General features: G+C 48.3%; 4 protein-coding genes across 4 annotated transcripts; 2 read left to right on the forward strand and 2 right to left on the reverse strand.

Annotated features, from left to right (window-relative positions):
* Window positions 1-119: 119 nt before the first annotated feature.
* DFJ58DRAFT_729346 (heterokaryon incompatibility protein-domain-containing protein) lies at window positions 120-749 on the reverse strand (the record flags this gene model as incomplete). Its single annotated transcript, XM_041385738.1, has 1 exon — window positions 120-749. One exon carries the CDS (start codon window positions 747-749, stop codon window positions 120-122), a length of 630 nt encoding a protein of 209 aa, XP_041242559.1.
* Window positions 750-1,894: 1,145 nt separating this feature from the next.
* On the forward strand, window positions 1,895-3,945 carry DFJ58DRAFT_704535 (uncharacterized protein). Its single transcript, XM_041383675.1, has 4 exons — window positions 1,895-2,113; window positions 2,171-2,620; window positions 2,677-3,393; window positions 3,445-3,945. The coding sequence occupies exons 1-4, from the start codon at window positions 2,024-2,026 to the stop codon at window positions 3,901-3,903; spliced, it is 1,716 nt and encodes a 571-aa protein (XP_041242560.1). The 5' UTR covers window positions 1,895-2,023; the 3' UTR covers window positions 3,904-3,945.
* Window positions 3,946-5,840: 1,895 nt separating this feature from the next.
* On the forward strand, window positions 5,841-8,820 carry DFJ58DRAFT_716849 (Sodium/hydrogen exchanger family-domain-containing protein; the record flags this gene model as incomplete). The annotated part of the gene is made up of 9 exons (XM_041384272.1): window positions 5,841-5,855; window positions 5,911-5,967; window positions 6,026-6,058; window positions 6,106-6,154; window positions 6,212-6,415; window positions 6,482-6,754; window positions 6,805-7,293; window positions 7,356-7,921; window positions 7,972-8,820. The coding sequence occupies 9 exons, from the start codon at window positions 5,841-5,843 to the stop codon at window positions 8,818-8,820; spliced, it is 2,535 nt and encodes an 844-aa protein (XP_041242561.1).
* A 182-nt stretch (window positions 8,821-9,002) lies between these two features.
* DFJ58DRAFT_716850 (uncharacterized protein) lies at window positions 9,003-11,031 on the reverse strand (the record flags this gene model as incomplete). The annotated part of the gene is made up of 12 exons (XM_041384273.1): window positions 9,003-9,075; window positions 9,096-9,142; window positions 9,167-9,268; window positions 9,354-9,470; window positions 9,614-9,709; window positions 9,785-9,885; window positions 9,906-10,051; window positions 10,101-10,174; window positions 10,221-10,250; window positions 10,393-10,531; window positions 10,783-10,922; window positions 10,981-11,031. The coding sequence occupies 12 exons, from the start codon at window positions 11,029-11,031 to the stop codon at window positions 9,003-9,005; spliced, it is 1,116 nt and encodes a 371-aa protein (XP_041242562.1).
* Window positions 11,032-11,299: the final 268 nt, after the last annotated feature.

Below are 11,299 nucleotides of genomic sequence, written 5' to 3' on the forward strand. Positions count from 1 at the left end.
AGTTCTTTAGTTCAAACCTCTTTTGTATTAGCTTACTGCTAGCAATCCTAAGACGTACCTGCTATCCTCTATTCTCTTGTTGTGATAACCTTGTTTGAGTCCTAGTCTCTGCCCCTGCGTTAATTCGTTATAAGGGTTGTGACATTGGAGCTCTTCATGATTTCGACCTGAAGTCTGACGAATGCTTTTTCTCCTTCTCTGTATATCGTAGGCATGTATACCCCAAACAAACCAAGCAGCAAATATGCCTGATCCTCTACCCCCGTCGTCTGCCTTCCTGCAGCCCAGGACATCCTTGTCGCTACACTGACCTCTTCCGGGTAGTTCATAAGTAGGACACCACGGTCAATCCCCGTGATCTGTTCGATCAAGGGAGCGAAGCTAGATTTACTTCCTATCTCCTCCCAATCGCACGAAAAAAATACGACATTGTTGGGGGCAATGAGCTCCTGGAGAGTCCACCCTCTTCTAAACCATTGGCTATTGGAAAACTCTTCCAGCAAAGTGTCACATCTGGACACGTCGTCCAGATATGTGTAGCAGATCTGGGCCTTCTTGTACCACATGAACATCGAGTTGATTGCTTCAGAGAGTTCAGAGCTGCTGCTCTTATTGATGCAGCAAGTGTCTATCCAGACATAGCGATACCTGTCTTCGTTAGCCTGGATACAACAACCTTCAATCTTGGAATAGCCTGGCATATTACGGGCGCGAGGCTGATTGATGTCAGGGAACTGGAGGGCAAGCATCAATCATATACATGGTGCACGATCGTCCTGGATTGGCAAGTAAACTCCATCAACCAATTGATATAAATCAGAAGCATACCGGATACGTAGGGTCTTCGAAATCAGGTGGTCACTCATAGAACCTAGTTGACTGAATATTCATCCGAGTTTGCAAAGTTGAAACATTCAAGATTTGTTATCAACCTCGCCTGACATCATCACCTAAAATTAAACCAGATATGCATCTTACTGACAAGTGATCGGAATCCACGGCATAGCATCCATCAATTTTCAGAGCGATAGCGGAATCTCAAATGTTGATGCATTACTAGTTAGGCAAGGACTCTTACAGGAAGAGCAGTGTCCTTGGCGTGAACGTTATGTCTGTATTATCGCATTCAGACAACCGGAAACAGCATTGGGGTGGTTGAGGCGAAATCACAGGCCCTCGTCTGTTCAATCCATTGCCATTGGAAACTGTGAATCTCGAGTCCAAGAACCTCATGACTGATGAGGACACTCTGGCACAAGACAGACCTGACAACGAGGTCAGAGTGCTTTCGCTTCAGTGGATGCGATAAGGATCTGGCTGTTACAGCATCTGTGTGCCCCCGCAAGACTTAAATGCAGTCAAAGTTGCATTTCAGGTCCACATCCTAGGCCTTCAGTATATTTCATCAGCATTGCCACTCTTCATCTGAGTGTTCAGAGCGGTATTGGTATTTTTCCAGCCATACTCCTATCTGGAGCTTTCCAGAGTTTCCACTAGTCCTCTGTATTTGATACACACAAAGATGTATAAAAAATCGACCTAGGTATTGTCAGAGCTGCACAACGTACCCAAACTTCAGATTCGATTCTTACTTCCCAAAGTTCAACATCCTGGCAGAATGGTATATCAATGCCTGAGGCTGCAAACACAAGCGGTGGCGCATCACTCTGCACTGGAAGTTGGATGGTATGGTTGGGTAGCCCGGGCCCCGAACATGAATTTTGCACACAAAAAAACTGTTACAAGACTGTCAAAACAACTAAGGAAAGACGAGAAACAGGGAGAGTACCTCGAAGGCTTACTAGTACTTGGTCCAGGTTACGTAATACGTCGTACTCTTGTACTTAGAACACCGCCACGGCAGCTCACGGCAGGCTCGGATGAGTAGTTTGATTTTTAGAAGGGCGAATCGCTGAATTGGGCGCCACTCCATCTGGCACCAGGACCTCCGACACTCCCCATCTACAACTTGATCTCAGCGTCATTCGAGTACATTCCTTCACTCAGTACTGAGTACTCAATCATGAGTCTCTCATCATTTTTACTCGGAGGGAAAGCTACGAGCAACCAAAAAGTTATTGACACGGAATTAGATGCCCTTTTTCATACTCAGGTACGTCACCCTTTTTTGTTTTACGGTGGTCCACGTTGAATTATATTGGCTCATAAGGTCCAAGATGATGGCAGCACTGCAGCGTCCAATGACAAGAAGCGTAAACCGGAGGGAGAGCAGAGACATAGTTTGAAAAAGCACAAGTCCGCACTCAAAGAGTCGCAAAAACACGATTCCCCTCCAAAACGCGTCAAGCTGCGGGAGAACAAGAAAGAAAAAGTCGACAAGCGGAAATTAGAATCTCAAGAAAAATTAAAGGCGATCTCAGCCGTGGAGGGCAGCAGCGCTGAACACCGAGGGGCTGAACCTATCGACAATTCCGACTCCGAGGAGGAGAGTGGACCATCTACGCTCGTACACGAGTCGCTGCTCAGTGGTGGTGCAAAGTCCAACCAACGTGCATCCGCGCGCAAGGTGAAATTCGCTCCGCCAGATGAGTCCGAGGAACAACGCAACTTGCGCACGATCTTCGTGGGTAACCTCCCGTCCGAGGTCGCTCAGAAACGAGTGAGTTATTGAATACTTGCTGATGATGGCATCAACGCATACTGAACATGTGACAGCCTTTGCAGAAAAAACTCCATAGACACATTCTATCGCTCGTGCCTACCGCAAAAATCGAATCCACAAGATTCCGCTCCGTCGCATTTCAAAACCCTACCAGTAAACTTCCGGATGATGGGAAAGAAAAGACCGACCCACGGCAGCACGGCTTAGACCGTGCATCATCGTGGCGCAAAGCTAATCCCACAGCGGACGAACCAAAAAACGACGAGAAGAAGTTTCTTACTCCAAGTCAGAAAAAAAAAGTTGCATTTATCAATCATGAACTTCACCCCGGCGCCGATTCAGTTAATGCATACGTCGTCTTCGCATATCCCCCTCCTCCGAAAGAGCGGCCTTCGAATTTGCCACCCCTTCTACCAGTCATGGACCCGCACGAGGCAGCTCGTCTTGCTGTCGAGACGTGCAACGGGACTGTTTTCATGGACCGTACGATCCGTGTAGATTCTTTGGGCAGGCCTGCAGATAGCGTTGGAAAGCAAAGTGCTCTCTTAGGTACTTTTGCGGGAGATCCAAAATCATCGGTTTTCGTGGGCAACCTTGACTTTGCGAGCAAAGAGGAAGATCTGCGGATATTCTTCGAAAGTCTTATCACTGCCGAACGCGGGCCACCTAGTCAGGCTTCAGATGCACCCAAGCATTGGGTTTCACGCGTCAGAATTGTGCGGGATAAGGAGACTCAACTTGGGAAGGGCTTCGCATATGTGCAATTTACGGTCAGTATTTGATTATTACTTGTGGGTGATATTCTGAACATTCATTTTCAGGATCGCGTTTGCGTGGACGAAACTCTTGCAATGGAAGAGTCGAAACTCAAATTTGCAAAGCGCAAACTACGCGTTCAACGCTGCAAAATACTCCCCAAGGGCTCCGCCACTGACAAAGCTGCCGCTTCAAAGACTGCAACCACTAGTCACAGTGCAGGTGTAGCTCCACCCATCGACGTGCCAAAGGGCGATCCCTCTCTGGGTGAAAAAATTGCGACCCTCTCCAAAGAGGAACGAAAACAGATCAAAGCAGCGGACGCTGACCGGCTTGCGCGGAGGATGGCGAAGAAGAAAGCGAGAATGGCGCTTGCGAAGGAGGGTGTGCCTGTACGTGGCAAGGAGAAGGACGTTGGACGAACGAGGAAGACGGGCGCTGCCAAGAAGGCCGCTATCGCACCTCGTAAACAGAGCAGGATCCGGAGTGAGAAGAGTATGTCAAAACGAAATATGAAGAAATGATATCTCTTCCTTTGTTCTTCAAGGGAAGATTGCCGTGTCTCATTTTATTGAGCTTGAAGTATATGCTTGATTTTGGGTTGTTAAACTTTCTCATCTTTGGCGAGCAAGTTATTCCCTGAACCCATGATCGAATCGAACACCTTGACGGTGTGCTTCAAAGAATTATTAACCGACACCATCACAATTGCATGTACCCAGCAGAGTGGTATCTGACATGCTCTCTGCACTCACAAGAACACCGCCTGCGGACGAAGATGGTAGGTGAGAAGGCATGTTGGTTTCGTCACATCTCTGTGGATACCTCCTGTTTCTTGAGCTCTGCTCTCAGCAGTAGTGCATGAATGACGCAGGTTAAGATTCACTCATATTTCAATATGACCTTCACCCAATGGCGTATTCCTATCGAAATTCACCTAGGACATGAGGAACGGTGTAACAAAGAATTCAGGAAGTGTGTGTGTGGTTCGCGCCATGGTGTATACGAATATAGGACACCAGTAGCTGAAATCCAATGGCAATATTGATCACACTTGACATGAATGCGCGAAACGATGCCGCAGTAGGGTTACCCCTTTCTCAATGATGTGCAAACGCATAAGCCGCAGGGACTCGAAATGAAACTCGCACTTGGTTGATATTACACGGTGATATAGGTTTGGAGCGGTGGCAAGCGTCATAATAGGATGAACAGCATTTGGCCGATAAGCCAATGATAAAGTTTCCGGTGTTTCTGCGGCAGAGCCGTCCGGCGTCCTCATTATGGACCCCATATTCATAAGCAGCTCCATATCAGATTATATGTAGTACTGGCGGTAATTATCGAGATAACACACCGGAGTAACACGCAGCCAGACGCCAGAGCGTTTTATGTAAAACATCGGGAACACATAAGGCGAATCTCCGAACAGCCTTCGTAACGAGGAGGCGGAAAATTTAACTAAGTGCGGATAAGTGGATGTCAGGGTACTAAGTGAGTAAGATAGTCCCTGAGTCAGGGAATAGAGCAGGTCACGAGCTTGCTTGCTGAGTGCTTGGCAATAAGGGTGTACTGTGTAGGGACCTGGGACCTCCGAAAGACCGAAATATATACGATCGAGGATAGGTTCAACTTGAAACTTGTCAGCTGCAGATCTTGAATGTCTAACCTGCCAATCATAGGTGAATTTGTGGCATCCTACGGTGGCGGGGGGTGTAGGCATGCAAGTCGATAATGCCTCTGGAGAGTCCGAACACGATAGCCGTTGACAGGAGACTCCACCTGTGAAGTCATGGCTGACGAACCGTGCAACGATGTTACTCAAATTATACGTAGGTACCGCCTTTAAGCGGCGGGGGTGGAGGTGAATTTCCATTCCTGGATCTTCAATTCAAAATTTTTTAGCCACATACATAAGTAGACATATAAGAGTAGTCCCGTGTTGCAGGAAACTGGCGCTCCGTGGCTCCAATTGTGATTGTTATCGGCTTATCTGTACTGCCCAGAGTTAAGCTGATTGGCGGGATAGTCTATGAACCGTCGGATGAAGGGTCGAGGGGTGACCTGAGCCGAAAATTAATTAGGGAAGTCAAACGTTGAACATGCGTTCTCTCGCAACATCCGTCATCTGTCCGGCCCACTGTCAGTAGGTTCCGCGCCGAGCGCTGCGACTATAAAGATGGGATGGTTTTCCATGGACCTGCCAGGTCCCCCGCCGCATCTTTGGTTTTCAACTTGCTTGGCGAAGATATTGGCTGACATAACCTGGAATAAAGACTCGGCTACTACGGTCAGACTACCCCGACTTGCCGTACTACGTAGACACTCCTCTATCTTCTTGTATCTTCACTCCAACGACCCGCCACGTCCTATTTTATGAACTCCAGTGGGCATAATCATTGTCCAGCTGCACGCGTTATCCAGCTTCTTTTCGGTTGAGTACTCTTCGGCACCACACAATATGCTATTCCGGCCGGTACGAAGCCACTATTCCCGCACCCGACTGTTGCAGCGCTCATTCATCTTCTTAGCTTTCATTAACCATACCGCACATCGCCTATGCATGCCTCGGAGGTTTTGTCGTTGTGGTAAGTGCACCCTGCTTCTCTCCACTTTTGCAGCATCTCATTATAATATCCATTACAGTTTGGCATGTTCTCTTTGTTCATTCGAGAAAAGGTAATACAATTTCTGATCATATCAACCCCCATACTCATTATATATAGCTTTACATTGGCGAGGCATGCTGGGCTTTTCTCTTCGGCGTCATCATCGGTGAGCTCAGCGGATCAAACCCTTCTAATCACGTTGCCTTAACTTTTTTATTTTTAGGTCCTTATGGTGCCGGCATATTTGATCCTCGTAGCTGGGGCAGTGGCAATTCTGAGGATACCGTGAATCAAATCACACTAGAGTTCACTCGTGTTGTCCTTGCAATTGGAGTCTTCGCAATCGGCGTCGAGCTTCCAAAAGCTTATATGAAGCGTCACTGGAAAAGTTTATTATACCTTCTATTTCCTGTCATGACATGGGTGGGTAACATCTTGAACATGTCTTTCACCCATTCTCTAACCATCACCAGGGTTGGTTTGTGTCGGCAAGGCTTGATCTATGCTCTCATACCTGACCTCACATTCTTGTCAAGCCTTGCTGTCGCTGCATGCTTGACCCCAACTGATCCGATCCTTGCTGCTGCAGTTGTCGGTGGCAAATATGCCGACAAGCACGTCCCCGCTCATCTTCGCCATCTTCTCGCAGCGGAAAGCGGTTGCAACGATGGAGCAGCCTATCCCTTCCTGTACATCGCATTGTATCTCATATTGGACTCCACTACCAGTCGTGCAGTTGAAGATTGGTTCCTTCTACTCTGGCTCTGTGAGATAAAAAATACAGTGACAGTTCTTCACCTGATTCCGTTATAACAGATCAGGTCATCCTAGGTGTGGTCGTTGGCGCCTTAATAGGATGGGGTTTCCGGCACCTCATGAAATTCTGCCAGCGCAATGACTTCGTCGATCGCCAGTCCTACGTTGCACAGTACATATCCCTGGCTTTGCTCACCATCGGCATCATGACTATCCTAGGTTCTGATGATCTCCTGGCAGCATTCTGTTGCGGAACGGCATTTGCTTGGGACGGTTTCTTCAATCGCCAGACAGAGGAATCAGTGTTCAGTTCCGTTATCGACTTGTTATTCAATGTCGCTGCCTTCGTTTATGTCGGCGCCTGGATGCCGTTCGACAGTTTCAATAACGAAACCCTCTCACTTAGCGTGTGGAGGCTCATCGTTATTGCCATTTTAGTGTTGATGTTAAAAAGGTTGCCGGTCATGATTGCGCTCTACAAGTTCATACCCGACGTAAAGACTTTCCGGGAAGCCGTTTTCAGTGGCCATTTCGGGCCCATAGGCATTGGTGCGTGGTATATCTAACATGATCCTTGCAACATACTGATATGACGTGTGTTACCATTCCAGGTGCTATATATATTTCCACACTAGCAGCCCAGCGGCTACCAAAACCTAGCAACCCTCCAACTAACCAGACTGAATTTCTGGCACTTGCCATTCAACCCATCGTTGCATTCATGGTACTCTGCAGTGTTGCTATTCACGGTCTGTCCATCCCATTCTCACTCCTAGGCCGTCGCGTGCATTCAGTTGGGTCTCGTACGTGGTCCCGCCATGCCTCATCCAACGTGCCCGACTGGGCAACGCATACACGACACGTTACACGTGCGGAAGACGTCATCATTAACCGTGATCCTACTGGACTCGAGCGTGGCGAGGGCGGACTGACGGAAGAAGAGAAGTCTGCACTGGAGAGCAAGCGCGCAAGCACGATCACTGCGTCGCCGCTGTCGCCCGACGAGACAGAACAGGTCGGCGAGGTGAGCAGTGCGGAGACGCGTGCGGAAGCTGCGCTGGCAAAGGATGAGGAAGAGATGAAGGAGGAGACACCACCTGATGGAAAGGAGACGGCGGCGGAGTGGAAGGAAGGCCCGCATAAAATTATCGAGCGACGAGGTGGTCCTGGTGAGGAGGTGCGTGGGTTGATTGACAGTACTAATGGTGATGCTGACGTCGTCTACAGGTCGATGTGGAAGTCATTTATAACGCATTCAAACCTTCGGAACGGGTCGTGCACTCCCGGTTTTCTGTAGGAGAAAGTGGCGCCTTACAAGCAGGTCGCGCGTATCTTCGCAAGTTACATCATGCGCCTGAAGATATACATCGGGAAGTTGAACACGTCGAAGAAAATGTCAAGCATGATATACATGCATTAGAATCAAAAGTCCAAGAAGTTTTTCAAATCGGTGGATCAAGTGATGAAAACACGGGCGCATGTGCTGAAGGTGATGAAGACGAAGAAGGATGGTCGTCAGACAAAAGCGGAGATGGCGACGGGTCTACGTACCCGTTGGGGGAGCTGCCTGGCGATCACAAGAAGCGTCCAAAATCATGGAAAACGAAGAGCGGAACCCATTCTGCAGCTGCCAGAAGTGCAAGGAGTCATCGACGAAGACAATCAACGGGAGATGGCGGAACGTTCTCGAGCCATGCTAGGCAGCTTCTGGAGCAGGACCCACCGTCCGTCTTTACGAGTGAGCCAAGTGAGATCGTACCGTTTGAAGATGAAGACCAACGTGGGAGAAGCCACGCACCTCAACGTCAGGGATCAGGGCACACTTGCCGTCGCTCCATCCAGCACCGACGGTTGGAGTCTCTGAAGACAAGCGAACATAACTCCCGTGATGTCTCGCCTACTCGGTCGGTCCGGTTCGTCGACGAAGAGCCTCGGAGTGGTGCCACGACTCCTAGGATGACACTTGAACAGACGCCCCAGGGCAGTTCTAGCGAACCGTCTACCGCCGATGGCTCGGAGTCGAGAGGGAAAGTCACATTCGGCCTCACTCAAATAAGACGTGCGTCTGAAGATTAATATATCGTATATATCTCGTTGTGCGTTTTTTAAATTGTCTGGGTCACCTCGTCGAAATCACTTGGATATCGCTTTCGCATCACATCGCATTCTCATAACTTGTCGTCAATGTAGCATTAATGGCTTGAACATGTATAGATATACGCGTCTCTAAACTACTATTGTATATGAAAGAGCTTTTGTCATGACTGCACGATGAGGAGCGCCAATGTTAAAGCTGTGCCAACTACAGCACATATACCAGTAATTTCCAAGCTGCCAAAGAGCGGAGCAACAAAGGTACGCAAGGTTCGCGATCAGCACCAGCTACATCAAATGAAAGCTAAACGCCATCGATAGGCTCTACAACGGCGCGCAGATCGGACGTAAACCCGTCCTCGTGAACTCCATACCCAAGCCACGCTCCCGCGAACAAGACACCGCCACGGCCCTGAATGTTCGTCATTGCCTTCCGAGCGATGATCGCTTGAAAACAGGGGGATGCGCGTATGTTGATGAATGGGTAATGGGCATCAAGACGTAACGAAACGCACCTTGGTGTCGAGGATGGGGCGCTCGTAGGCGAATCGCGCAGCAGGTTTAGTGACGTTTGAATCGGTTGGTGGGTTTAGGGTGGCCAGCATCGGGCCGTGAAGATCCTTTGGCAGATGCTGCAACTCGTTCATGTAGTCTCAAAGATGCCGTTCATTTGTACCGTTGAAGATGACGGTGCGGAATTCCATCGCGGCTGTAATGCAGATTTTAGAATGGAAAATAAAATTTTAACGATAAGGGTAAAAAATTACAGCGCGACTTTGTTTATGTTAGCTTTGTGTTTACCCTTGTCGTTCGAGCTGCAGAATGTGAGGTAGTTCCAGCAAGACCACGCAGTCCTGGCTTTTGGCATTAACTGGAGAGGTGCATGAACGGTCGGACGTGATGTGAAAGTGCAAGAACACCGACAATAATGTCACTGCAGAACTACGATATCTGCATTCCATTCGAACCTTTCGAGGATGTCTTCCTGGTCATCACGAAGATCGCGTCCGCCTTTCAGAATTGTCGTGCATGCGTCCGAATGACATGCTAGAATAACCCAGACGTACACTTTGACAGCATCTGGTTATGCGTCTTCAGCAGGACGGCATGACGGCCTTCGCCTTGGATTGGTCCGCATATCGTTGTGACCGGAGACGACAAGTGTACCCTTTCCTTAGGAAGTTTTGACAATATCGCATCAACGCAGTTGCGACTAGCGAATGCAGTCAGACTCAATAGCCCCTATTATAAAATTGCATTACCCGCCACCTTCAATAGTAAGGCACGACGGCTTACCCGTAATCTGTGAAAGGTGATGATTACTCATGAATCGTACCTGTAAACAATGACTGTCAATTCGACCTAATATACAACGAAATTACCAAAGTCCGAGCAGGGATGTTCATAAGGCACTTCTCAGGCGGTTGTACTACATATTGTAGTTGTCATAAGCTGCAGAAACTGTCAATGATAGTTCTCATTCTCGTTAAATAAATACGCGATACAATAAAATTGTTCTGGAAAGATGCAAAGTATCCTTCTTGGTCAAGGTACAGACAAGTCTGGATCGTCGGAAGAGGCCTTGTTAGAGACGAGGCGTCGTGCACAGGCACTGAACCCGAGCACATCATAGATTAATCGCCACATGTCGGGATCTAGAAGACGTGATGACTGGCAGAACGAGGTTGCCAAACTTTTGCAGCACATTCAAAAATGTCCGAGTCTCTGCAGACCCTGAACGTCAACTCAGTTTGAAGAACGCGAATCGCGAATATGCGCTAGAGAAATCGGGATATGTGGTCGGGTTGAAGATAATCTCCACGTTACGTAGATGATTAATCATACGGTGCGAGATGCGAGAAAGTGAAAAGACCAGGAAGTACGAATCCTCTGGTATCAACGGATTAATTAGAATCCAGACAACTAGAGCGAAAGGGCGCTTACGTGTCCACATCAACTGCGTACCCGTCTGATTTATCTGGATGTATATATACAATCGTATTCGTGTGTCCTCCCGCACAACCTTCGACTTCGTACAGATACACTTCATGAAGACTATGTTGGTTTAGAACTTGGGATGAATTCTATGGGCACCAGGTTAACGATCGTTACATTGCAGCAATTATCATAGCATGAACGTACCCATGTCGTAGCTAAGCTAGAAACGCCAGACCCTACGACGGCAAATTTCATCGACAACCTAGCGAGTATTGCCAGTGGTTGCGTGAGGATAACCAGGAGCAATCTAATGGCAATGTAAGTCAAACGAAGTGGATCGAACACTCGGGTTATCTGGCGCTCGCCATAATATACAAAGGAATCCCCACTTACCTCCGTCTGCCTCGGGACTCATACTAGGTTCGCAGAGGAATATTAATTAATCGCGCGATGGTCCCCTCGAGCAGAAGTAACAGAGTGGGACGGGAATGGGGGGTGCTTATTGGGGTGATGTGGAGATAAA

The sequence above is a fragment of the Suillus subalutaceus genome (assembly GCF_016647625.1).
Source record: "Suillus subalutaceus strain FC151 chromosome Unknown DFJ58scaffold_72, whole genome shotgun sequence".
In the NCBI taxonomy this organism is placed as follows: Eukaryota; Fungi; Basidiomycota; class Agaricomycetes; order Boletales; family Suillaceae; genus Suillus; species Suillus subalutaceus.